This window comes from Laetiporus sulphureus (assembly GCF_001632365.1).
Source record: "Laetiporus sulphureus 93-53 unplaced genomic scaffold LAESUscaffold_7, whole genome shotgun sequence".
In the NCBI taxonomy this organism is placed as follows: domain Eukaryota; kingdom Fungi; phylum Basidiomycota; class Agaricomycetes; order Polyporales; family Laetiporaceae; genus Laetiporus; species Laetiporus sulphureus.
The window spans coordinates 895,137-920,842 of NW_024468516.1; the positions used below are offsets into that span (position 1 = coordinate 895,137).

At 51.6% G+C, this 25,706-nt stretch overlaps 10 protein-coding genes across 10 annotated transcripts; 4 read left to right on the forward strand and 6 right to left on the reverse strand.

The window, feature by feature from the left end:
* The first annotated feature begins 1,230 nt into the window (after window positions 1-1,230).
* Window positions 1,231-4,073, forward strand: LAESUDRAFT_810732 (aminotransferase). Its single transcript, XM_040914249.1, has 15 exons — window positions 1,231-1,301; window positions 1,356-1,433; window positions 1,495-1,551; window positions 1,660-1,885; window positions 1,982-2,127; window positions 2,196-2,272; window positions 2,338-2,350; window positions 2,406-2,438; window positions 2,503-2,643; window positions 2,713-2,799; window positions 2,858-2,890; window positions 2,947-3,053; window positions 3,110-3,314; window positions 3,378-3,531; window positions 3,661-4,073. The coding sequence occupies exons 2-15, from the start codon at window positions 1,377-1,379 to the stop codon at window positions 3,777-3,779; spliced, it is 1,455 nt and encodes a 484-aa protein (XP_040767517.1). The 5' UTR covers window positions 1,231-1,301; window positions 1,356-1,376; the 3' UTR covers window positions 3,780-4,073.
* A 1,709-nt stretch (window positions 4,074-5,782) lies between these two features.
* LAESUDRAFT_520530 (uncharacterized protein) lies at window positions 5,783-6,067 on the reverse strand. The gene has a single exon (XM_040902786.1). It carries the CDS (start codon window positions 5,981-5,983, stop codon window positions 5,816-5,818), a length of 168 nt encoding a protein of 55 aa, XP_040767518.1. The 5' UTR covers window positions 5,984-6,067; the 3' UTR covers window positions 5,783-5,815.
* Window positions 6,068-6,233: 166 nt separating this feature from the next.
* On the reverse strand, window positions 6,234-8,193 carry LAESUDRAFT_756695 (FAD/NAD(P)-binding domain-containing protein; the record flags this gene model as incomplete). The annotated part of the gene is made up of 10 exons (XM_040912196.1): window positions 6,234-6,707; window positions 6,761-6,890; window positions 6,944-7,164; window positions 7,223-7,295; window positions 7,352-7,584; window positions 7,635-7,717; window positions 7,767-7,884; window positions 7,933-8,018; window positions 8,073-8,127; window positions 8,182-8,193. The coding sequence occupies 10 exons, from the start codon at window positions 8,191-8,193 to the stop codon at window positions 6,234-6,236; spliced, it is 1,485 nt and encodes a 494-aa protein (XP_040767519.1).
* A 2,662-nt stretch (window positions 8,194-10,855) lies between these two features.
* Window positions 10,856-12,264, reverse strand: LAESUDRAFT_712226 (uncharacterized protein; the record flags this gene model as incomplete). Its single annotated transcript, XM_040906885.1, has 3 exons — window positions 10,856-11,446; window positions 11,507-11,782; window positions 11,839-12,264. The coding sequence occupies 3 exons, from the start codon at window positions 12,262-12,264 to the stop codon at window positions 10,856-10,858; spliced, it is 1,293 nt and encodes a 430-aa protein (XP_040767520.1).
* Window positions 12,265-12,641: 377 nt separating this feature from the next.
* On the forward strand, window positions 12,642-13,397 carry LAESUDRAFT_810735 (uncharacterized protein). The gene is made up of 3 exons (XM_040914250.1): window positions 12,642-12,842; window positions 12,898-12,978; window positions 13,038-13,397. Exons 1-3 carry the CDS (start codon window positions 12,654-12,656, stop codon window positions 13,287-13,289), a joined length of 522 nt encoding a protein of 173 aa, XP_040767521.1. The 5' UTR covers window positions 12,642-12,653; the 3' UTR covers window positions 13,290-13,397.
* A 142-nt stretch (window positions 13,398-13,539) lies between these two features.
* LAESUDRAFT_695628 (nuclear protein) lies at window positions 13,540-16,326 on the reverse strand (the record flags this gene model as incomplete). The annotated part of the gene is made up of 13 exons (XM_040906245.1): window positions 16,228-16,326; window positions 15,990-16,177; window positions 15,825-15,932; window positions 15,674-15,771; window positions 15,214-15,624; window positions 14,968-15,157; window positions 14,854-14,915; window positions 14,730-14,798; window positions 14,479-14,671; window positions 14,388-14,427; window positions 14,116-14,322; window positions 13,733-14,050; window positions 13,540-13,681 (listed from the first exon to the last, which is right to left on the reverse strand). Exons 1-13 carry the CDS (start codon window positions 16,242-16,244, stop codon window positions 13,540-13,542), a joined length of 2,043 nt encoding a protein of 680 aa, XP_040767522.1. The 5' UTR covers window positions 16,245-16,326.
* Window positions 16,327-18,550: 2,224 nt separating this feature from the next.
* Window positions 18,551-20,519, forward strand: LAESUDRAFT_712229 (alpha/beta-hydrolase; the record flags this gene model as incomplete). Its single annotated transcript, XM_040906886.1, has 6 exons — window positions 18,551-18,867; window positions 18,929-19,066; window positions 19,128-19,242; window positions 19,295-19,513; window positions 19,571-20,221; window positions 20,274-20,519. The coding sequence occupies 6 exons, from the start codon at window positions 18,551-18,553 to the stop codon at window positions 20,517-20,519; spliced, it is 1,686 nt and encodes a 561-aa protein (XP_040767523.1).
* A 706-nt stretch (window positions 20,520-21,225) lies between these two features.
* Window positions 21,226-22,645, reverse strand: LAESUDRAFT_520859 (uncharacterized protein). Its single transcript, XM_040902787.1, has 4 exons — window positions 22,180-22,645; window positions 21,864-22,129; window positions 21,386-21,812; window positions 21,226-21,325 (listed from the first exon to the last, which is right to left on the reverse strand). Exons 1-4 carry the CDS (start codon window positions 22,429-22,431, stop codon window positions 21,239-21,241), a joined length of 1,032 nt encoding a protein of 343 aa, XP_040767524.1. The 5' UTR covers window positions 22,432-22,645; the 3' UTR covers window positions 21,226-21,238.
* A 101-nt stretch (window positions 22,646-22,746) lies between these two features.
* Window positions 22,747-23,526, forward strand: LAESUDRAFT_646685 (macro domain-like protein; the record flags this gene model as incomplete). Its single annotated transcript, XM_040904002.1, has 2 exons — window positions 22,747-22,940; window positions 23,016-23,526. The coding sequence occupies 2 exons, from the start codon at window positions 22,747-22,749 to the stop codon at window positions 23,524-23,526; spliced, it is 705 nt and encodes a 234-aa protein (XP_040767525.1).
* A 285-nt stretch (window positions 23,527-23,811) lies between these two features.
* Window positions 23,812-25,617, reverse strand: LAESUDRAFT_756702 (HAD IIID h; the record flags this gene model as incomplete). The annotated part of the gene is made up of 12 exons (XM_040912197.1): window positions 23,812-23,847; window positions 23,901-24,062; window positions 24,117-24,150; window positions 24,209-24,314; window positions 24,369-24,378; window positions 24,433-24,508; window positions 24,557-24,671; window positions 24,733-24,924; window positions 24,989-25,068; window positions 25,133-25,240; window positions 25,304-25,401; window positions 25,456-25,617. The coding sequence occupies 12 exons, from the start codon at window positions 25,615-25,617 to the stop codon at window positions 23,812-23,814; spliced, it is 1,179 nt and encodes a 392-aa protein (XP_040767526.1).
* Window positions 25,618-25,706: the final 89 nt, after the last annotated feature.

Below are 25,706 nucleotides of genomic sequence, written 5' to 3' on the forward strand. Positions count from 1 at the left end.
ATTCATGGCCATTCCTGATCCGCGTAAGAACAAAATGGCTTCTCTCAAGTCGAATGTAGAGGATATATGTGGTCACGTACTATAGCTCGAACCAAAGCCTTGAGCTTTTCCAGGTCTCACCGAGCAAAGACACGCTCGCACAACAACATTCCAACTTGCGATGGTTCATATATCTGGAAAGTGTGAGATGCAACTTCACACTCGATCAATGCGAGTCTCAGGCCCGTTTGATCGTGTTTCAGACACCCCGAGGAAGAAGCGACGCCGCTGGTCCTAATAAAAACCTTTTGAGAGCCTCCAGAAAGAGTGAGACAGATTTATGAGCACGATAGCATGAGAGAAGTCTCTCATTCAAGCCCTGCTGCAGTGTTAAGAGGAGGAGAACGCGTTGTTGCCACAGACGTGTTATTCTTGCACGTGATCGTGATTGACACCGCGCGACCCCTGCCACAGCGCGATTTGGACTTTCCGGCGTGGAAACTGTTCGCGAGAATTAATGAGAAGATGTTAACCGCAATATTCACGCAGATGGCGCCATGAGGTGGAGCAGAAGAGCACTCGTTGCCTGAGTGGATATGCAGATCCAGCATCTGACCTGGGCCTAACTCGCGGGATGTCGATGGGTCGTCGTAGTAAGATCAGCGGCAATATTCTCTCTTGGAATGCAGCCCACACATGCTTTTGGGGAGGTCAGAGCGCAATTCAGCACTCTGCATGTTAGTCGCCATCGGTGTTTATATTAGGAGGGGGGTTCACTCGGCATACGAGCTTAAATAAACCTGATCTTGGTTCGTATTTCTTGTGCACGGTGTCGGCCACGGCGCCAGTTATTTCCGAAGATGTCGACGTGGAAGCATTGAACGGCCGCCGTGCAACATTGAAGGTGCTCGGTTGCGTTGAGGGCTGTTCCAATATAAATTTCCGCTGTCCGGGTAGCAATCGCACCTATTCTCCGAAGCCCGATCGAGGTGTCCGATACGACTAGCACAGATCATCCATTGTCCAAAACTCCAGTCCTCAAGGAGCCGGCGAGGCAAGGCAGCATGCAGCGGACGAGTAGCGAAACTGGAGGAATTGTGAGAGAACGTGACCGCGTCCGAAATTAGAACGCGTCTGTGCAGGAGCCACTAGCTGGAGCGCGATCGTGATGGGTATCACAGCCTTGTTTCCCAGTCTCCATCGCCCACCAGCTGTCTATAAAGCCTGTTTACCTGCCAGCGAGCATGTCTTCTACCTCTCCACCCTTCAACTCGTCCCCCGACAAGCCCTCGCCCACCCTCAACGTCAACATCAAAGGTCAGGCAAGTGCCCCCGCTCTACTCGCTGTAAAACAGCCTAACAATGAACGTAACCAGGTCGAAGACGTTGTAGACGAGATGAAGCACAACAGGAAGCACAAAGTAAAGCACGAAAAGGACTCCGAAGCGCACAGGGTACGTCGTAGGCGTCTTAAAGTGGCTATATGCGTGCTAAACTCGCTGCCGATGCTCGCAGATCTTCCGTGAAAGTGCCGGCCATGCGTCCAGGGGCCTTCCCCAGACGGTGAATCCGGTGAGTCTTGTTTTCATCTCTCAGATACGCGCACCCGTCGCCCGCACCTATTCGGCTCTCCCCCCTCCTTCCCCGATTGCTGAATGCTGACACCCCGTCCTTCGCCAGGATGAAGAGACGGTACCGGGCATTCTGCACCCCGGTAGCACCGGTGTCATCTACTGTTCTGACCGTGCTATGGCCAACGGCTTCTCCTACACATCCGTGCATGAATGGGCCAACCTCGGCCAGGGCGCCCCCGAAGTAGGCCAAATCCCTGACGCCCCCCAGAAGCCCCAGGCCATCCCTATGCCCATCGAATCGCTCGAGTATGCACCGACGACCGGTGTCAAAGGTGCGTATCAGCGCCTGCTTGGGGCTGTGGCCTTGAGCGGTGTGCGATGTGATACGGAAATGAGATGTGCTGATGTTGACTGTCGTGACGTTCCAGCGCTTCGAGAGGCTGTGGCGAAATTGTACAACTTAACGTACCGCCAGGGCAAGGTCAGCCAGTATACCTATGAGAACGTTTGCATCGTCCCTGGTGGACGATCCGGTCTCTCTCGTGTCGCTGCCGTCATTGGGGATGTCTATACTGTGCGTACCACTCTTTCTGACAACGATCAACGATCAGGTTGATCTTACACATGCGTCCATCACCTTAGTCATATCAAGTCCCCGACTACACCGCTTATGATCAAGTTTTGGGCGCATTCAAGCGTCTTGTACCTGTCCCCACCACGTCAGTCGGGTTTTCTACTCTGCTGATGTGTTTATCAACTAATGCTCTCGCAAATACATGAACAGTCTCGAAGAAGATGTCCGTAACCCTTTGCACTTCCTTCCGTAATATGTTATTCTGATATGCGATGTAGGACGGCTACCGCTTTAACCTTTCGCAAGTCCGCGTGAGTACTCTCGTTCCACCGGTAGCCCACACACATGTTAATGCGTTGCGTTGCACATATTCAGAAAGATATCAGGACACAAGGCCTGCAGGTCATCATGGCGTCGAACCCACGCAACCCGACAGGGCAAGTCATCCGCGATCAGGAGCTGAATGACCTTGTCGCGCTCGCGCGCGATACGACGACGACGCTAATCCTTGACGAGGTCCGTGCTCATCCACGTCACATATCGTGACGATCTACTCATAATGACGTATATTGTGGCGTGTACTAGTTCTATTCATGGTATATCTACCCGGAGAAGGAGGAAGACTTCGGCAAGTCCATCTCCTCAGCAGAATTCATCGACGACGTGAATTCGGTGCGCATATATGCATCATTTTTACTCTCTGTACCGCGCTAACGTACTCGTTCACCAGGACCCCGTCGTCATCGTCGACGGACTCACCAAGGTATGGATAGATGTGCCTGTTTGGAAGAGTTTCAACCGCTGACGGGAGACCGGTAGAACTGGCGCCTTCCCGGCTGGCGAATCTGCTGGGTAATGGGGCCAAGAAACCTCATCACCGCTCTCTCGCAGTCCGGCTCGTTCCTCGATGGAGGCGCCAACCATCCGTAAGCTCTCATGCTCCCCAACTATCCTTGCATCTAATTTGGTTCATTCTACCCAGTCTGCAGCTGGCGGCGATCCCGCTACTTGACCCTGCGCGCGTGAAACTCGAGAAGCTCTCGCTGCAGCGGCACTTCAAGCACAAGCGGGACCACGTGCTCGCCCGGCTCAAGGAGATGGAGCTGGAGGTGAAGGTACCCCCGCGTGCGACGTTCTACATCTGGCTTGACCTGGGGGGTTTGCCTGCGCCGATCAACAATGGGCTGGTGAGTGTCGATCTATACGCATGCCTGAAGGAGGAACTGATTGTGAGTTGATGGCGGTGATAGACGTTCTTCGAGGAGCTGCTGAAGGAGAAGACCATCGTCATTCCGGGTATATTCTTTGATATCAACCCTGCGCATCGCCGCAACCTGTTCAATTCGCCTTGTCACCACTTTGTGCGTCTGTCGTTTGGACCGCCGTTGGAGGATCTGGACAAGGGTGCGTCTTTTGCTCCTGCATTCCTGATGTCCCTCCGCTTTCTCTCCCATGGTCGCCATCGCTGTCGAATATACCTTTAGATGCGTTGCTCGGCCCGATTACTGACGGATTTTCTACTCGTCAATATAGGTCTTGATGCTATCGCGCGTGTCGTGAAGGCAGCAAGGAAGGAGGGCGGTCCGCAGCACTTCGGGCATAGCTACAAGAAGAGCATAGACTCGCCGACGGCGCTTCATCGCTTCGTTTGAGCGTGAAATGAAGTTATAGAGAACGCTGTACGTCTATATCTGGAATTCTGATACATCTCAGAGCATTAGATAGTTTAGAATGGTACGGGATTCTTATGAAAGCTCTGAATGGGCAGCAGTTGTGTTGGTTGACTGCTTCCGATAAGATGCTATTTGATGCATACATGCGTGTGCATTAGCGATCGCATAAAGGGTTGTGGCTCAATTGGTGTTCGTGTGCTTTTAGGTCGTGCAGCATACTAATCAGTCTAGAGTCGTGGTTGACACTGCAGGCATGAAGGCATTTATTCCCGCTGCAAATGCTCTGAAAATGTGTTCTAAAGTGTGACCTATGCAACACTATGCCCTAATTAGGCAACTTTATTTCCCAAAAAGGCAGTCAATTACAATTTAGTGTCATTAAATAACGGTCGCAAATGCTTTCATGTCTGCGGTGTGAATGGCAGATTTGGGCACGAGCATGTGCCTATGGGAATCGAATAGGAAGGACGGGCGGGGACACTCCTGAGCTAGACTATCCGAAGGGAATCGCTGGGATTCTGAGCATCTATCACGTCTTGGATCAGCCGATTAACGGGCGGAAGCAAATCTCAATCTAACCTTTCTATTCAGGTGGCTCCCATGCTCGTTAGGCATCGTCACTGCGGATACAATCTATCTGATGATCAACGTGTTCTTTTCATGGTTGAGAAGCTGCGAATCGCTGCAGCGCGGCCGCTCACGCCTTTTTTTTCAGGCTATATACACGAAGACTCCGGATTGGTGATGCACAATGTCTCATAAACTTTCGCTTTTTTATAACATATCCCGGTGTCGTGGCGGCTTTGACCATCAACAAGGTTGGTTAGCGTCGGCGGTCGGTTCTACGGCCAAAATGGTGACCCGTCGGTGATCATGGCCGCGGACAAAGAAGTCGCTGAGCGGAGGGTCGTGGCCGGGCACTAGTTTCGATCGTACTATCTGTCGGGTACTAGCGTCCGGTGCGCTGCCAGGACTCTCGCGGGAGCAAACTTCATGGTCTTCGCGGAGACAGGTTCATAAGTCGAACATGATAGCGGTGTTACATGACGACTTACCGCCCCCGTCTCTTGCTGTACTTGCAATTGTGCATGGCCGCTACCCCCATATCATAGTGTCAAATCATTGATAGATCCTTTGATACTTCTTTAAATTCATGGAGCTTTTTTTCTCCGAGCCTGATACGGCGCATAATTCCGCTACATAGCCATTAATGGAAGGGTTGGCGGCAGTTCTCTGAACAGCTGCCATGCTCTTGCATCGCTTTTCCATTGATTGGCAGATGCAACGAGCATGGGGGCGTATGATCACAGTCTTGTAAAGCAGACGTAAACGTCAGCAGCTCTGTATGCTGGGCAGGACTAGATTTACAGAGGCGAGGTACGTTTCTCAGCTTGATGGCGGTGAATGTGAAACTCCTTGACATTGGCATCGCGGCGTAGGCTGGAGCGAGATTACATTGCGCGGGAGGCTGAGCTGTTTTGCCCACGCAGGTCCGCCAGAGCCTTCCGATTTAAGTCAGGCACGCGGCTCGACCTGGATATGAGGACCTGTCAATGATCATCAGCGCGAACTGTATTGTCGCTTCGCAGTAGCATTGGCGCCCTGGCGATGCATCTTCACAGTGATGGACTTGCTCGCTGTTGACAAGTCGTAACTATGCATCAGTTAAGGAAACCGCGGGCCACATCTACGGCACTTTGCCTCGGCGCGCATTGCGACCGACCCTCGCACTCACTTTCCCTTGCCCAAGGTCTCTCTTTTTATCCTCTTCGTCTTCCGTTGCCCTCGGAAGTATGATAGGCGATGAGGGCTACGCACATGTGCTTTCAGCTCGGGACGCAGTAGTCTCCGGTGTCCCGGTTGAATTCTGGCTTCCCATCCTGGCGCTCGACAATTCGGAGATTTCTCAGTCATTTCAGGACTCTGCCGCAACGTTGTTGCGCACGTAAGTGTCCAATCCCGGTGACAACGGCCTATCAGCGCAACACTCGCGGGAGCTTAAGGTGTTCATCAGTCTAGCACCTCGCGGCCCGGCCATAGGTCTTTAGTCTCCTGGCCTGATCTGTTTCAGTCAACGCAACGCCAAGTAAGCTACCGCGCATCTTGGAAGCCGTATGTATGCAGAGAATATCGTAAGCCTTGAGCGGGGAATGGCAGGCAGCTGACAGAGTGTGTGCTGGCATGATGAGAATTATAGCGTCGGACCCACCTCACTCCAAGCATATAGCAAGAAGGCAGGTATTCCGAGATCGCGATGCATGGCGTATTACCTACATGCACCGGCAATGACCTCGTGTTAGTAATGTGCCAATGACAGTCGTTACACCGGATAGCCCGTGGTATCAACGTACATAGGTATTATATCCTCCTCTGGTGTCGCCCTATCGTGCAATCATCGCTCGCGCCATGCGGGTCGTAAAAATAATGAGCCTATCAAGCCGTAGATGTCTCGATCGTCATCGCACCCCAGAATCCCCCGTTTGGAGATTCTGGGATGCCATTGATCCCCGAGTCGCCCTGTTTTGCGCGCTCACGCAGCTGCCCCCATTGCACCCACCAGTTGTCCGCCTCGTCTTCGCAATCATAACCAAAAATAGTCCGTATTTCCACCCACTGCTCACTCTCCACGCCATTCTCGCCATCTTCTGAATCGAAGACGTTCTTTCCCGCTCGGTATCTCGTCTGCATGGTCTTGTCGCGTGCTTCTTGTTCGGGACCATCCTCCATCGTGACGAGCGCCAGCAACCCCACCTCTGACTGGCGAGCGACTTCGCAGCGCTTTTGTCGGATGTCTTGAAAGGCGCACAGGAAGCTCTCGATCTGCTCGTGCCTAGTGAGATGGCTGAAAAGCTTGGCCAGCACTGCAGCATCTTCGAGTGCCATTGCAGCCCCTTGGATAGCCCCTGGCTGCAGGTGTCTCAGTCGGATGTGTCGTGCACTCATATTGGCGTGGTACGCACTGCGATTGGATGTGCTGCCTGGCCCACTAGTAAAAGGTGGCCGCTGTCATCTACCCAATCCTCAAGATCTTCATATTGGTTGATTGCGACTCGTATTGCATTACTTGCATGATCGCCTACAGCTCGCAGCCTGATTGACTCAGTCAATCATGTCATATCTGGGCCATGAATTGTAATACTCACCTTGGATCACAGACTTCCGGCAGTAATGTGCGCAATTGGGTAGAAGGAGGATCACCGTAAAAGCCCTCCTCCCCTTCGTCGCGCAGAAAGAATTGGAATGCGATTTCCTCGTAATTGCGCTGAAGGGCCTTCGATATATCGTCGGCGAGGACGAGATGTGCACTTACGACGGGATACCCAGTTGCGGCGCAGCCATTGCCGAACGACATGAAGACGGTGTTCTAGTCATATGATTGATGCGATGAGTTCACGTAGGGGAAGCGCGGGGTGACCACAAACCCCTTCAATATTGACGATTTCCAACATGTCGTGAGGCATGGTCTCTGTTGCCAACTTCGTGCTGTATGTTGCACTGGATAAATGAGGTGTCAGCGTTGAGGCCACGAGGCGATGCAAAAATAGACGCACTCAAAGAGAGACATCCCGCTAGGTACCACGCGCTCGTTCCGTCCGAGCACTAGCCGGCGACATATTCCTCTTTCACCATCTGCGCCGATGATCACATCGGCCGATAAGACCTCTCCCGACGCGAGTCTGACTTCCCGCTGCTCAGCATCAATCTCGACGACCTCAGCATCTGTCCGAACTTTGGCACCGGCAGTTACCGCTGCGTTGTACATGACTTTGTATAATTCGGCATGCTAACGACATGATGAGGTGTGGATCGACAAGCCTTTCCTGAGATACTCACTGTCATGAGCAGGAACTCTCCTTGAGTTTCCTTCAGCAGTTCGGCATCCCACAATTGAACGCCGATAATTTCGCCGGTTTGGACTATCGCCGTCATCAGTAAAGGCCGCAGAGGAACGATGGAAGCACGGACATTTGGAGAAGAGGATTGGATGAGATGCTAGCGAGACCTCCCGCAGCTGTGGCTTGAGGCCCCAGCGATACAAAACCTTGGACATGTTGGGAGGCGCTCGAATGCCACCATGTCCCACCTAAACATAGGTGAGTTGATAATATAATGATACCACTGTAGGGCGTACATTACTTATTCCATCGCCTTTCTCCAGGACAAGCACCCGATGTCCGATACGTGTGAGACCCAGAGCAACAGAGAGACCTGCGATGCCTACAGAATGACATAAAACTCATATGTCGTTTGCCCACATCTCGGCCAGCGTACCTCCTCCGACTACCAGGAAGTCAACGGACAAAGGCGTTTGCACGGGTGAGATTGACTATGATGTCGCGTGAGTTCGCCCGAGCAGTGATGCAGGAGGTAATCCACATACCTGAGACTTCATGATGAGTGTCCTTCGACAGGGAATTGATGGCGGAGTAATCGGAAGGTGGTGTCCTTACCGAACATATGTAATATATAGTGCTGAGAGCCGGGACAGTGTGTACTGCCCATTGGACACCGAAGGCCGAGGGAAGATCCGATCACGGCTAATGAGTGGCAACGGCATCTCTCGGCCTCGTGCTGTCCTTCACTTGCTTCCGTTACTTTCGCAAGAACCAGCAACTGTTGCGCCGATCAGAATGGGTACTTCTCGACGCATACACCCTTGGTTTCGCAGCACTGTGGCCTGTTTATCGTGGGGGTCCGTCGCAACGTTGCGCAGGCACGCCCTAACTCCGTCGGATCATGTTGCTTGTCAGCTGCTCGCCGGCGCTCTGCACAACTGGCGCCTTCAAACAAACACACGCTGTACATCAGCATTCTCAAGCGCGACCACACGGAGTTCTGTACAATTGTGTGATTGATTGTTGGTTGTAGGGCGAGACCCTGAAACATACCCAGTTAGGTAGTCTGCAGCATTGTCTTAGCTAATTCGCGGGATTATCGTCGATGCGAATCTCTCGCTTGGGCGTTGGAACTTGATGGGGAACTGCACCGTGAATGTGATGTTCTTTTCAGGCATGAAAACAATTATTTTTACCTGAGATGATTTAATAAGTGCTATTTCTCTATCAGAAGGATTTGACGTACACAAGCTGGGCCTTCCACAATATCTAATCGCCGAAAAAACCATCCTGCCGCCGCGCAACTTCTCTGAAAGAAAAGATGCACCCGTCTTCGTTTCAATCATTTCCGTCAAACGTTTCGTAGCGGGCTCGCATGGCCAGGGAAGTTGCGAGGGAAAATGAAAATGATGCACTGAACCACTGCTGAGCAATCTGCACGAGCATCCCCGTAAGGTCATCCGAAGCGCAACGTGGCACAGGCGTCTGGGCAGGCCTTCAGCGCCCAACGGCTGCGCAACGCAATGCCATATGCTCTCTTGACGATGCGACATAGAGATGAAGTGCATCAGCGAAGTACAGACGTGAACAGCGAGGATCGCAGCTCGGAGAGGAGTCATGCCATGCGATATGTTAAATCGCCTTTGGTAGAAAATAATTAGGACTGACGTATGTCACCTATTGAATTGTACGTTGTCCTTCTAACCTCCGCAGAAGCGATCGTCTCCACGCGACGGTGTACGCATTCCGATATCAAATCCGGCAAGGAGATGCGAGCGGATCAGAGAGCTCGAATCGTCTATGAGTAGACAGCGGCGTAACCGAAATCATCGGACTGTCATCCTCATTATCCGCAATTTTGAATCTTACTGTGCGCAATTGAGATGCGTAGACCTGCTCAGCAAGATTAGCTTGGCAGCCTTTAAATCATATTGCGTTTTTGAGATGCTTACTGAGCACCAAACAAGTCTCTCGCCGCTTGTCGGGGTGTTTCAAGAGGTTCTTTCCGTCTGAAGGCGAAAACATATATGTTCCAGATCATTCTAGTCCGAGGAGGGAGGTGTAACAGGGGCCTTCCGCGAGAAGCCTACCCTTCTGTGTCTCTTGATTGCAATGGTTATGAGCCGCGGAAGTATATAGTGCCGTTGGACAACCCGGAAAGACATGGTTTCAGTACGAACCAGGGTCAACAGAGATGACATCGACGAGACTGCGCGAGATGCGCAACGGCATTTATGAGGCAAACGTATAGTAATGTCTGGCCTGCCGAAGCCATCGGGGATGCGTACACTTTCGTACGGCCATCGGTCACCTTCATGCCTTTGAGTACATCGAAAACCGGATCGTGGCGTCCTCATCCGCGGTTTCAGACTATGAGAGACAGGCACTGCAAAATGCAGTAAATGCGAGTAAGGATTGGCAGTAGTCTGGTAAGATGCCAAATGACTGTCGGTAAGGTTTGGTACGACAGGATCCACCACATAGAGTAGTAGCAGAGCTTAGCCTCCCGATGTTCCGATTGTCGAGCGCCTGGCATTCAATGCTTCGGGCAACGATGGTCTTGGTCCGAAGGCGATACAATTGAATGAGTATTGCTGACACGTGCCTTTGAGACACGTCGACGTGGCCGCCAAGTGCCTGCACAAATTCGTGGATTGCCCCGGTGCGTCTGCACAGCGAGCTTTAAAGCATACCTGTACCGAGGCATGCAAGGAGCCTTGGGTGGAATGGAAGATAGAACGGGGGGGATTTAACGAGATCAAGCACTTGACATCTTCATAAGCAATACGTCGCTGAATCGCAGTGGGCCACTCGTCCGGACTTGGCTTCACCGCCTCATGCAGATTGCTTCTTTCCCAAGCATGCATGAGTAGACAATTCCTATATCTCCGGTGGACATTGTTTAGACGAGAGATTGTTCGAGACCACCGATTTTGACGATGAGACAAGTTCAACTTGCATAACAGCAAGGATTGAGGCATTGTTTTTGGCTCATTCTACGTTTTGGAGCAGCTCACAGGCTGTCACCTCTCCGTGCTGGTTTTGGGAGACACAAGGATAAATAACTGACGTTTCCTCTATCCCAAGGTCACGACCAGGTTGTCGGATAATATATTGAGTGAGGTCGGCAACAACCTAAAAACCTGAGGGAGTTAACACATACTATGGAAGGGTGGACGATCATGCTACGCACTGACTTACCCAACTCTCCTTTCCCCATCACTGAGGCGCCCATTGATCGACACAATTACGTGGCTCGACGTTCGCGTATGCAGCGACAATCTCCCGATCGAGTTTCTGCCACTTTGCGAGCCGTGAGATGCTTTTCACATCCAGATCAATGATGTGAAGCGAAGTCTTCACGTTGTCACGGTTAACGTTCGGAAAGTCGATCTTCACCATTATCGAGCAATCCTTGAAGGTCGCAGATAACAAATAGGCCAAACAGTAGTGTCGGAGCTCGTGCACGTGCAACTCGCTTTCAACGGCAGTCGACGTCTTAGAGAAATATTCTTCAATGAACAGTGTCCACTCCTCCAAGGTAGGCTCTGAGAGACCTTCTCCGAGTGCGGGTGCTGGGATAATTGCTGCATGAGCGCGCGCCCATAGCGACGCTAAACCCTCTATATCAAGCTTGTCTAGTGTCCGCTGTAGCGAAGAGAGTATGCGCAGTACAGGCATCTCCAGAAGCGGTGGAATAAGGGATGAAATCAAGCGATCTCGCAGATCTTCTGGTTGTGATCTTGGATCTAGTTGCGTTGAAGACGAATAAGAGTCTAGCACTCTAGCGATGTCAATGAACGCAGCAGACTGGCCTCAAGAAGAAAATCAGATCAGTTGATGGAATAGTTCAAGCACTCGAAAACATACATCATGAGTAAACCTGACTAGTCTTCCCCCCGTGAATACTCTCAGATTGTTGATTTCCCCTGGGCTTGCAATCCACGAGTCCCAAAGCGCAAGAAGTGCACGTCGCACACGCGTTTCATCGCCCGAGTAAAGGTCCAGAGGACAAAATGTCACAGCGACGGTCTCGCATTCTGCATATTTCATATGTGTATGCATACAGAACCGACACGTGCGGGCCTTGATGGGGCGCGTGGATGGTGAAAGGTAGGCAGGTGAAGGTAGAAACCCCCACTTTGGCTGACAGACAAGGTTCAGAGTTTCACTTATGCTGCATAGCCATACTTCCAACACACCTTGATCTCTACTGCAATACCTTCGTTCCCGAGCAAGTCTGGCGCTAGCAAGGCTCTAGTTTGCCTCGTGTCAACGGTATGCTTGGTTCGTCGTTCTCTTGGTCTTTCGTGTTCAGTAAGTTGCGAGAGTGTTTCGAGCCACTTGCTGTCCATAAGCACAGATTCTAATCTGGGTAAGAATTGTTCGGGTATCAACCGCCGAATGACGGCATCATCGAATGCAATGCTATATCCTGCGTGGTCCTGACTTTCCTCAGTAGAATTAAGTTCAGCTTCTACTGAGTTCAAGGGCACCTTGCGCAGTCTCAGTACTCTTCCTGTATATGTCGGATGCACTGGTCCGCGGTAGGAGAACACCATGCTTGCGCCTCCCTCGGCAACATATTTCCAGTGCTCTGGTAGCGTTTGTGTGCAAAGATCAGCCATTTACACAGTTTTCGGTCTGTCGAAAGCGAGATAGATCGAATTATAAGCCAAAGGCATCAGTCGAGGGCAAAGTCGCCGGGAGGGATGCGTCTCGTTCGAGACCAAGGTGTCAGAGCAGATGTCCCCGCGTTAGGCGCGCACTGTTTCGTTCGCGACCAAAAATGGCAGGTGTTATAGTTCTGATATTATAATTTATAGCAGACAAAAAAACAACATTATTTTTAAATGCGACTAAGTAAATAAAGTAATATCAGATACATATTCAACTTATTGTTACCTCATGATCAGTTCGTTATATTTCTCATAGATAAACATAATCGGAAGAAGCGCCCACGAAAGCGCAGTCACGGCCCACGTGATCGTATTATCCCTTGTCGCGTCCAGCCACCATGTCGGTTGCAACGCCTACCCTGCTTCCTCGTAGTCTGCTCTTTCCCAATCTTCTTCCCAGGCCTCCTCAGCCATATCCCACACCTTTGCCTAAGAATGGACAGCGATCGGGGCGTCTCAACAGCAGACGCGATCTGCAACGCGAGATGGACGAGTTGAGTGACGAAGAGGACGAACTCGAAGACTTGGTAAGGAGCATTACCGACTGCAGATTGGATAGAAGATCTCTGACACAGTTGATAGAGCACTGAAGTGAAGAACAGAGGCTTCAACTTCCTGATTCCAATCGGTCGAACCTTCACGCAGCACGAGGAGAAGAATGATGTAAATGAATTCTACGCCTCCGATTCAGCGAATTCAATCGTTGATACCCATCCTTACAGGCTGACGAAGCGTCTGATGAATCTGAAGATAGCGACGCATCGGGCAGCGAGGCCCCATCCATCGGGGACGAGGGAGAGCATGACTCGGAAGAGGAAGATCTTGACGCTGAGATGGAAGACTTGGACGACGATGGAGGAAACATCACCGCAGGGGTGGTCGACCTTGACGCTGAAGACTCAGTGCGTGCAAGCTCGGTTGATATTGACAACGAAGACGAGGATGACGAGGAGGAACCATCTTCTGAACTCTGATGGAGTATACCCTGAGTCCTTTCATAGCTGTAGCACGTAAAGAGATCCAAATGTAGCCATAGACATTTTTTTTGATATGAATGCTTTCATTTTCGATATATCATGGACATAATAACAGATCAAGCATTTGCTGCTGCGTGACTAGCTGTGCTCAAGGGAATCAACGATACAGAAGGTCGTTTCGCGCAAGGTCGATTGGCGACGCAGAAGGAAACTATTGGTTATACCATACAAGCATTCCATGCCCTATTTAGACTGATAGGGAAGGGTCAAACGGAGCGAACGCATCCTTGAACACTTCGACGTCTGCCTTGTCGTCCCTTTCCGACTGCGCGCACGCCTTCCAGTCGAACCTGTCCCGCATTCCCAGGAGGTTTACCAATACCTGCCTTCTCGCAGCGCTGTTAGCAACTGTCACCGGGTTCCACTCGAACCTCACGTACCTCCCAAATTGCAGGCTGAACGGGACGGAATCCCGCAACAAATATACCATCTTCCTTCCATCCGGCAGGTCCACGCGGAAGTAGCTGCCCTTTCCTCCGCTGCACACTTTGAGTGCCTCTTCCGGGTCGGCTTCAAACTCGATGCCTTGGGTACGGCCCTCATTGATGAACGCCTCTTCCACGGCACTCGTGAACTTGTTCGGGATGGGCACAGCTTGAACATGAGCATGACCGCCTTTCGCACTGAGTCGCCCAACCTCGAACGACACCGGAACTGCGCCGTACTTGGCATACATCGCATGAAGGGCCGACTTATACCTGGTTTTAAAAAAGGAGAATCAGCCAATCTTCGAGACTAGACTATCGTCATGCGAACGGCGAACTTTTCGGTTTCTTGCACGATTGGAGGCGCCAGGTCAGGCGGGATGGAACTGTAGGTAGGGTAGTGCGTGATCGGTACGATAAGAACATGGCCGCCGCCTGGCACGGCCGGCGCATTCGGATGCGCTGCCGATGTGTGCGTAGGGACAATTTGGCCCTTGGGGAGTGTCACATAGCACTCGGTGCCGATGGATACAATGAGGTGTTTGCTGCGACACGGCGAGGTGCGAAGCTCGTTACAACATATCGCAAGGATAGTAGACTTGCCACTCACGCAAGGTTGGGGTTTGACAAACAGAACCAGCAATCCTCCGCTAAGAACAAACGTCAGACTGACGGTGAATACAAGAGCACAGAATCCTTACGTGCAATCTCCTTCGGATGACCTCTATTCGCTCTGCCATTACGCTCCCTTCCACCCTGCTTGGCAACAGGACAGTCTTGGATATAGTGCAATTCGCTCCCACATGCCCTGCATACATACCCTTCTCGTGGCTTGCGCCCGCCGGTGTCGCCCACAGCATTCTTCACGGGACAATCGCGCACAAAGTGACCTGGCTATTGTTCACATTCAGTGAATCGTGCTCTCACCTGCGACCATGCAACCAGAGCTCACTTCGTGGCAGATCTTACAAATGTACCCTTCCTTGGGTTTGGCACGGTCCGGGCAGTCGGTAATGAAGTGCTATAAACAGATATCAACTAGTATCGCTAAAGACCATGTCATTAGTTTGACAGACCTCTGTTGATTCGCAGATTTTGCACTTGTATCCAGCTGGGGGTTTGTCTGGCTCGCCTCCATCTGCATTCACTTGTTCGCCAAAAACAGTCAACACGTTGATCTACGGACGTACCAGTACGCGTGCGCTTTTCGGTCTGCTTAACATCTCCCCATCGGTAGTTAGTACTTTCTTCAGTCTCCAGCGCACGCTTGGGTGCTCTGGAGACGACTGGTTCGGTGAAAGGATTCAAAGTAGCATTCGCAGGCCGTGGTGGCGCCTCGGCATCCGGCGTATGTGGTGTAATAGAGAATGCATAAAACCACTAGGCAGGACGAAAATGTAAGACCCTTCACATGTCAAACAACGTGCCTTACGCACCCGCTGCTTCTTGCCTTCCGCAGGCTGGCCCCCAAAGGCGCCGAGACTAACAAAACGTGTGATGCGCCCGTTCTCGTCATCCCACACGAACGGCTCGCGCTCCCAAAACCTCGGAGGGACCCCTCCTCCCGCGGCGAAGTGATATCGTGGCTTCGTGCGCCGAACAACCTCGGCCACGGGTTCCACGCCGATAGAGGCGAGCTCGGGAGCAGGAAGCGGCGCGAGGGAGAAGCGCGTGATGTCTGAAGGACAGGCGTTACTGATGAAGACGTCGACAAGCTGCGAGTCCAGAGCGGTCGCTTTGATGGCTGCGAGCGACGTGTAATTCTGGTCTCCCGGGTGCGATACTGTCAAAGTATTGGCGAGAAGTTTTTCCACTGTTTGCACAGTAAAGTATGGTGACGTAAACCCCTGGAGACGGTCTCAGATATCGTTCGCTAGGATAAGCCGAAGACTTTACGTGAGCTGACTCTGCCGCGGCATAGATGTTGGATTCATAAACTCCGCCGAGACATGCAATGCGCAATCCATGGGGTGTCGTGATGATGCCCGACTTGTCTTGTGAAAGATAAAGTCTGGTGGGCCCTCTTTATCCTGAAGTGAATGCTTACGAAGTAGTATTACATTCATGGTCAGCTTGCTCCCTGTCTTTGCGAATTTCTCGATCACAGGGGAAGGCAAAGGATATTCTCCTTGCATGACGTAGCATTCAATAGGAACTGTGGCATAAAGAAATAAGACACTGTTAACCACAGCAGGGCACAATTGTACGCGACCTTCCAGGTTCCCCTCGAGCAACTGTATTAGATCGTCTTCTCCAGTGTACTCTTCTCCCTCATCCTTGGGAGGACCAAAGAAATCTCCTGCGCATAGTGCGAGGGCAAACTTGCCGTGTTTCGCGTCGATGGCCTTAATTTTTGAGAGCAATTCTCGAATGGACCCGGCGGCAGATCCGACTGTGAGACTTGCACTTGCGTAAGTCTTGCAAGAGTTCTGCTCTCCTTTCTGACTCACATTTTTACAGAAGACATGATATGCTATATGGTTTGTTGAAAGTTACAGTCTGCCAGCAGTAGGAAGCTAAGGTATCTCAGCCGTTGGAAGTTGTGGCCCGCTAGTGCGAGTCGCAACTCGCCACCCAAGCTCGCCTGTCGGACTTCGAATCGTAGATTGCGATGTAGGCGCCCTCACACAGCAACCAAATAAGAGTAAATTGGACGCCACAGCGACAGTTGTGGCCGCACATTGATCGACAACCTCGACACCTTTCCGAACAAACAAATCCACATCGATTCGCAAGCACATACCAGCACTGCTTGTTCTACTTTTCTGACGCTCTCATAAAATTCAGAATTCTTCAAGGGTTTGTCTAGTGACTATAAGCTGTCGGGGCTCAAACAGTAAATACACATGGCGTACAATCACAAGCCTAACCCTTGCTCTAATGCTGGATCCGGGGAAAGACCGTCATGAAAGTGATCGTGGATAAGGCGATGGTGTGTACAGCCTCTATAAATATGGTTCGACTGTCTGCAAAAATAAGCTGAAAACCCTTCACGATTGGTACGGAAGACTTTTGAACGTATTGGACTCCCTCATAGCCTTGTTCCCTTTTTCTTGATAAACGCGGACGCTCTGCTGCTTACATCGTCCTCGAAATCGGTACGCTACGATACTGATCCTGGAATTGCTTCATCGTCGAACCCTGTCGCCTCTTGTACTGTGACTCGGCCACCTTGTTTGTACGCTTATCTGTGGCAGCCTCATCTCGTTCACAAGGATCAAACCATCCGTTCAAACAGTTTGCTGACAGTTTGGTACTCGTTGATCGCGGCGTGATCTAGTCTGGGACTACTTACAAACCGACTCGTCTGCCGTTGCTGTTTGCATCGACAGCGCTTGAGTATTCTGTCTGCGCTCTGATACGCCAGCTAGATTGTATCTCCCACGGGCCACATCCGTTCCCTCGCCTGTCCAGCGTCGTGCCTCGCTTATTGTCTCTGTGTGATTTTGGGAACTTGGCGCGACTTTCGCCTTGCAGTACGTGTACTCGTGCTCTAAGAAGTGTCATTTATGCTCGTACTTCGCAAAGGCTTCTCCGGTTCATGCTTTGCATATGGCTATATTCGTCCATCTTGCTTCACGAGGTTTTATTGTTGTTGCATGGGCAGAATGACTGATGCTTTGCTTGGTGTCAAATGTCCTACGCATGGGTTCGTGCACTATTCGTCGCGGAAGAGGACCCCCCTTCTCTGTTATCGCCTCTGTTCTGCCAGGCACAATGAGTCAGTTCGATGATCCGCATTGGATTTCTTGGGCCTTGATCAGCGCGGGACAAACTGTACTCATCCATGCGTCCGGCTGATGGCGATTTGAATGTGCCTGAGTGGCTGTAATGATGGCTCATCCATTTTATGAGTACCGTATTGGCGATATCAGCTGATAGGAAGACTCAATATTTGGCCACTAGCATCAATGACGACGCCTCATTTCGCGCAGCAGAAATAGCCGCAATTCAAGTGGTGCATTGAAATAATTCCCAGCGATGAAATTAGACCTCCGGATGCGTACGGCGAAGGAGTTCCATCGGTACGGCCCCGAGGCATCACAACTCCGTTCTTATTGATATGCTGTAAGATCGGCTGGCAATATCCCGATGGTCTGACGCGTACCAATTGTGCAGACGGGATTCTGGCGCCGAACGATTGGAGCAGCGTGAGGTTTGACCGTGGCCTGGGCCAGAGGACTATCCCGGTCCCCATTCGTCGTTTGCAACACCGCTTGACGTTCCTGGCGGGTCCTGCTTGTGTGCATGCTTTGGTCTTGCGATGAAGTCGGAACTGGCTAGTCTAAAGCAGCAAAATGCCTGCCGGCGGCTGAAGAGCTGGTAATAATCCAAGCTATTGTGTGTCTCTCGTTCGCGATATACGGCCGCATTGCCGCTAGGCACACTTGGGTGTGCTCGTCTCCGATTGAGGTTGATGGGTTTGATGGACTCCCATAGCGGGAACAAGAGCGTCACCAAATTAGGCAGGTCAGGTATTCGGTTCAGCCACGTGACGGGCGAGATGAAGCATTCGTTCTCACATGTCCGGCAGCCATTGTTCCTCATCCAGTGGCTCGGGCCAACATGTCGCCTCCGGTATGTGCCTCTGTTCCTTACCACCATCTGTACCTGCTCAAGTCTATTCTAGAGTTCCCGTCGGCCGGCTCGCAGGGACGAGCATCGCCTTCGTTTTTCCCTACTTAAACCGCGCGTCATACTCATATTTCCATCAGCAGCGTAGGCGTCTTTCTTCCTTCTCTCGTCTGCTGCCTTGGTATAATTCTCGCCAGCATGGTTGCATTAATTTCTCTGGTCGCTGCGCTGTTGGTTGTTACCCCATCGTCGGCGGTTCCATTCGGCTCACAAAGTGGCATTCCCAAGCTGAAGTTCCCCGACCTAGGTTCGAGCAGCTTCTGGTGCAATATTCCAATTCTAGATAAGTTGATGTGCCCTCGCGGTACTCTAGCTACGTCGAACACTTCGGTCTCCACGCCGCTCGGTACGGCGCAGGGTGTAATAGACACTTCAGGTGTCGTCAGATTCGCTGTTACGTATGGTTCGGCGGACCGCTGGGAACCATCTTTCGTCGCGACGTTGTGGGAGCTACCGTCAGTAATTTTCTCAGTTCCCCAGCGGTTCTTCTGCCAACTCAAGCATCTCATTGTTTAGTACTGGTGCCTCAAACGCGTCTGGGTACCCCTTGGCATGTCCTCAATCAGACCTCGATTCGGATGCCTACTCAGAAGACTGCTTAGCAATGTTGCTCTACGTCCCTCCTGGTCTCATTGACGCTCCCGTCCTGGTGTGGTACGTGTGGCTGCGTTCCATGCGAAATAGTGAAGGCGCATTGACCGCAGCATTGCATCAGGATTCACGGCGGCTCATTCATCGAGGGATCGGCAACAGATCCCGGCCTTGACGGTTCCACGCTTGCCAACAATGCCGAGGCGATTGTCGCGGTTGTACAATACCGACTGGGCGCAGTGAGTGCTATTTGTCACCACAGCAGCACGCATCCATAGATTTCGTTGTCAGCTAGGTTTCATGGCGCCAAGCGGCGCGACCAATTTGGCAGTTCAGGACATCATGACGGCACTAGAGTTCTTGCAAACGGTAGTGTCCAGCTTCGGAGGGGACGCGTCTATGATCACCCTAGATGGAGAGAGCTCAGGTGCAAATATGATCAGGGCAATACTCGCTGCGCCTTCTGCATCCGATTTATTCCAGTATGCCATCTTGCAATCAGATCCAATGGTAAGTGGTCCAGAGAGAACAATGGCGAGATCGTCGTAGCTAAGACGACGCTCGCAGGACTACGGTTTCCTCAATACCACGATCCAAGACACCCTGCAGACTTACTACAATGAGCAGCTGCCTTGTGACTCCGGCAACACGACCTGTCTGAACGACCTCTCACTTGACACGATCCTATCTGCGCAGTCATCTCTGATGAATGACGCTGACAATCTGTCCCTGGCAGCTGGTGCTTCTGAACCAATCCGTCCTGTACACGATGGCACGCTGATCACGTCCACGCTTGACTCTACCTCGCCATTTCCGTCCGTCTCGAAGTCCGTCATGCTCACAAACGTGAAAGATGAGGCTATGTACACAATCTATGGCTACTTCTCCGAGCCAATCTCCGACACGTACTACGAGGAATATGTCGACGTGTCCTTCGGGGAGCCGCGTGCTGCCCGCCTTCTAGCGTTCTCGAGCTATGCAGTGTCAACTGCATCGGAAGGCAGCGATACCCAGGACGCGCGACCGCAGCTGCAGGTGATGGGCACAGACCAGGTTTGGAGGTGCCCGACATGGACGTTTGCGCGAAATTGGGTTGCGAACGGCGGCACGGCGTATGTCGGCGTGTACGTAGTCGGCGCTTCCTACCCAGGAAATTCTGCGGTGTCAGAATGTACGCTGTCTGGTTCGGTCTGCCACCAGGACGACATCGAGATTGTTGTATGTTCCGTCCACACCTTCCTAGCGGATGATGAGTCTAAATTCACTGCAGTTCGGCACCGTGTCAAATCCCAATGTCAATCAGTCTGCGCTCATCAACGAGATGCAGCAGCGCTACTACGAGTTCATCCGGACGGGAGATCCGAACTATGGTTCGTATGCGACGTGGACGCCCGCGACGAACACGACGATAGACGCTCTCGAGCTTGGCGGCTCGGGCATCTACCCTGCAGGCGCATGCGAGGATGGCTACTGGGGCAGTTACGTTGAGTACGATTACCAGTTTTACGACCTCTGACGCGCGGAAGGAAAAGATCCAATATCGCTTCGGGAATCCGAGAGAAAGAAGACGCTGCTTTCATACCCTATACTCCGTGGTTAATCACTTCGCGCTTTGTATTCTTAATTTCTTCATGATAGGTGGGTAATTGATGCCCGCCTTGTTCGATTTTGGACTTTTTTTGAAATGTTGGTCTTTCTTCGAACGCTGGGCATTTGACACTGATGCTGTCTCGTCACACTGTATCACTAGATACGTTATTGGCTCTCCTTATGCAGGTACTGCAACCCTGTAGCTCTTCTTCTCAGCTTTACACGCAGATAATTTATCACTTCCAGTTTTACAATCGAGTACAAGTGTTACTATACTGTATTCCGGGCCGTTGCGTTGAGCGATGGATCAAAAAACCCTTCATTTGATCTCTGACATAGTCTACACATCAGGCACGATTGGTCCGTTGCCTGGGGTAGCGACACTGGCAGGAGATTGGCGAACAAGGCTACACAATTGCGCGCGGCGATTACTAGCCATTACGAGAAGCACAGGTTTCATAGTGTCCTCCGTTGAACAGGTTTGCCAGGGCCTCCAGGAGGTTAATGCATGGCACGTTGCATGGACAACCAGCAGGCGCATTCGGCAGAACTGCGATGATTGTACCAGCATAAAAATACAACGTAAACAGCACGTCAATCTTGTTGGAGACAAGGCGTAACACCTTTGAAACAATAGCAGGGATGTCAGAACTTCGAGCTTGCAACTGCCGACCGTGCTTCGCTGTCCGAGAAAACATCAAATGTTCGCTGCACCACAACATCCGTGGCAATCTGTGTTGAGATAAACGCGTCAGATGCGGGGAACAAGGACAGAATATAGTCGGCACGCACCCCTCCTTTCCCCCATTTGACCAGACTACGATGCAAACGGCCCTTCGGCCCTCCCCTTGTCTCGTCACCTTCATAGGTCATAATTGTGTTGCCATCGGCATCGCGTTCAGAAAGCATGTGCGGTTGGAATACAATGCGGCCAAACGTGCCCGTCGAGAGCGCGCGTACCCTGTCGCGCTGGCTGTCCGTGTTCCGGTCGCTACGTAGGATATCGGCGAGGATGTCGAGAAGATAGACCTGAGGAGGCATGAGGGCGATCTGGTGAGCTCTGCACTCCGCCAAGGCCTTCTGAGGGTGCACAAATCGCGCTTCAATCACCTCCTTCCCACCGTCTGGGGTAGGGAACTGCTCCCGTTTGCCTCCGGATGTGAAACCTGTGGCAGAGGCGCTGTCGAGGAACGTCACGTAGAAGTTGGTGTGGAACCGCCTGCAGGTCTCGTTAGAGGAAATTCATGAGAAACGATTCAGCATGACTGACCTAGGCATCGTCGGCGGTGTGATCCATTGCGTAAAGGGCAGTAGAGAAGACGTATCTGGCGTCAAGGTGAAACGCGATAAAAAGTCTCGGAAGAGCTGCCTCTGAGCATGGATTGCCTCTCTTGAATCATCCAGCTCAGCATCTGAGGGCCAACGATTTGCAGACGATGACGCGAGGAGCAAGCCAGTTTCCTCGAAGACTTCCCTGATTGCCGTAAGCTCGAGCGTATCGTCCTGCTTCTCGTCATAGTTCCCTCCTGGGAAGACCTGCAATACGTTACGGGCGCGACGCCTGAGATTCGGTTATGCGAACATACATGTACACCACCGAACGATTGAGACTTTGGATTCCGGTGGACGAGCAGGATCTCGTTGAGGTGATTGACGACGATCACGCTTGCCGACGGTCTCGGGGTATCTGCGCTTTTCGCTCCTGACGCCATCGCTTGCAATGACCTTCTCGTGACGATCTGGACTACTTTCGACGTCGATGTCGATATACTCTTCCGCCAGGCGCTGACACCGTAGCTGGATGGTGCACCTCGACTGAGGCTGCTGATTACGTGCATGCGCTAGCCTCAGATGACAACAGGACGGAACGGGCCAAATGACGAACGCGGAGCGTATGACCGTGGAATACGTGGAACATACGTGGACACATCACCTTCAGCTCGACAGAATACTAGTAGAAGGATTAACGTGCAGGTCGGATGGCGGAGACGATATCTACAAGTACCGCGTCCATCAAGAGTCTTTCCATCACAGCCGACGACCAGATAGTCGGTGAGTGTTCTGCGTTGGATCATCAAGGTAAATACTAATGACTGTCGGTAGAGAAACCAGCTGAGCCTGCGTGCAAAATGTCCTCTGTGAAGTTCCTGTTCATGGAACCGAAACGAGGGCCAACCACTGCGTTGAGCCTCTACGATGCCTGGAAGATACAGCTCAAGCTACTCTCGTCTAAGGACCAGGAGCGGTTCACCATCTTGCAGAGCACATTAGGAGAGCTGGAGCCACCCCATTCATATTTCGACTGCATCGTCTCTCCGGCCAATTCGTACGGTCTCATGGATGGAGGGTGAGTTGCGAGTTCTCACAGACTGAGTTGAATCTGCCTTCCGCGGCCCCTTATTCCTGAAAACGTTCATTTCAGATTCGACCTCTATCTGTCTCAAGCCTTGTCACCGAAGGGTGATGTCATGGCTCTCACAAGGTGTGCTCAGGCCGCCATTAAGGAGCGGTACTACGGTTTTGCTCCTCCGGGCACCTGCACCCTAGTGCAGTTGCCCGAGTTGCTCCGGCAGAACCCACAATATCCCCGATGTCGAGTCCTCGCGGTCTCTCCAACCATGCGGTACCCAATCGACGTGCACTGGCACAAAGACCTGGTATACAACACGATGTGGAGTCTTCTCACAGAACTGGAACATTGGAATGAGCATGCGGCGGAGGTGGACCGCATAGAGAGCGTGGCCATGACCGGCCTAGCTACAGGCGTAGGTGGCATCGACAAGGAGCTGTGTGCATGTCAGATGGTGCTTGCGATCAAACATTTCCTGGACACGCGAAGTGAAGAAGGTCAAAAACGGTGGGCGCAGGAGGAATTTCCGCAATGGAGAGACGTTCTGCCGATTGCAGAAGAAGTTGTTCCAGAAGGGAAATAATGTATGAATTTACCGTGACGACTTGTTAGCACAGACGGCGACATCCACATCCTCTGATGAGATGCGAGTAGCGACATGTCATATAATTTGCTAATATGCTCCTTGTTCGAAGGGTTGTTCTCAAGATGTGAAGTCCGTATATATTCCGTATGTTCCATGTGCGGTATGATACATCAACCATCTGTCATGTTACCTAGAGATCGAAACAACTGTACAACAAGATGCGGCATGAAATAGGATCCATCGATGTTGCCGATGCTATGTGAGGTATCAAGCGCTCCAGCGCTATGGAGGCAGTGCCCGTGCTACTAACTGCCAGTCCTGAAATTGACGAGATGAGGACAAACCCAAGGGAAAGCGTAGCTGGGACTCACCTTGTGGTTTACATAACGGAAATCCTCGTGGATAGTGGCGATATGTACCATATAGCGCGCGAGTTTGTCCAGCTCGCGGTCTGCCATCGCGCGTGTGGTATGCGCATCTTTGAATGCGGGTATCTTCAAACCTTCTCCAGGATTCAATGCAAAGTTGCGGCCCTACCAGGGTAATCGGTCATGAACTGACAGTCGTCATGTGAGAAATTGACTCACCAGGTCATCGACATGAAGTGTGTTGCTGGCATTGCTGTTTAGGCGATTGATCATGTGTGAACAGAATGCAGCATATCGGATGCGATGCTCACTACTGAGGAAAGTGATTCCAGATAATCTGAAGGGCCTTCACAGAATGCTTGTACATCTTGCCTTCTCGTTTCGAGAAAACGGTGAACATACTGGTCTTGTCGAGGACTACACGCAGATACGATGAGATGAGAGCGGTTTTAAGGGCTTGGTGAAGCTCACCAAATGAGATCTGCATGCACTAGAGATCCAGCATCTGACGCGCGATAGCATGACGACGACATACCTGGTAGTTGCGTCCAGCTCCAAGCATTCCAAGTTCAACAAGCTTAGTCTCGAGCCATATCCAGCTGGTCTGAGACCTGTCACAGCATACGTAAGGTGTCCTGAACGTTGAGGTGTCCGCCTACCAGATACAAATGTCATAATGAGGATAGACCGCCTCAAGAAACTCGTGCAACCGCGGTCTCGCGCACTCATGTGGAGGCAATGCACCGGACGTGAGAGGTTTGGTGTCCAATATCGCTTCAATGACAGACACTCTTGAGTAATAGGCATATACGTAGGCAATGTGCAAAAGCCTCACTATAATCGATGTCCAGCACAAGCAAGCGCTTGCCTTCCCTTAACGGATGAATGACATTGATATTGAGTTTACTGGTATATTCCCTGATCTTTCGTTGATTCCGTTGGTCATTGATGTACTCTCGCGCAGCATCGGGGTTGGCCGAGAAATCCACGTCCAGATCATTGAACACATCTGGGAGATACTCGAGTTCTGTGCAGAGTGCATTGACATTCTATCATGCTGTGAGACAAATGATGGCTGACATAACACCCACGAGATGGATCTTTGATTTCATGCCCTTGCGGAGTGCCGACAAGAGTGAATTTCTTGCCACTGACGAGCTTCAGATCTCCGCTATGGTATTGATCAGCACGACTTCAGAGTGACAGCAGACTGGTAGCATGTTGACAACACTTACATACGCTCCTCATCAGGCGGTAATTTGCCCTTGACGAGACCAAGGATCTTCTGCCTCTCCGGTGGTACGTCCGTAAGACTCTGCAGTAAAGCCTTTAAGTCGTAGACTCTGGTGACGGACGTGGAACAGTATGTGAGATATTGTTGAATACATGACGCAGGGTATGCTCACCTGTCAGACTCTGCTATATCAAGCGTGAACGGCTTTCCTGACCAAGTGAAGAGTAGATGAATCCATCGCTCGTCATCCGCCTCCGGGTGAGAATCCACCTTCAATGGTCACCGTCGGCCTTTAGAGACGAGATGTAGCCGTGATTGACTCACAATAGCCGTAACGACTGTGTTCTGGCCATCCTTTTCGCCATCCTCAGCGCTCTTGCCAGCATTCAACTTCTCGCTCACGACAGTGCTACCGACAATATGAGCCACTGCGTCCGATACATCTAATTTGATGCGTTTGGGACGTGGACACTCTTCAGAGGCCATACTGTGCTGTCCTTAGTCCAAAAAGACTTCCCTAGAAAACAGAATACAGAGGATATGTAAGCACGAGAGGTATGTATACTTGTAGGTCC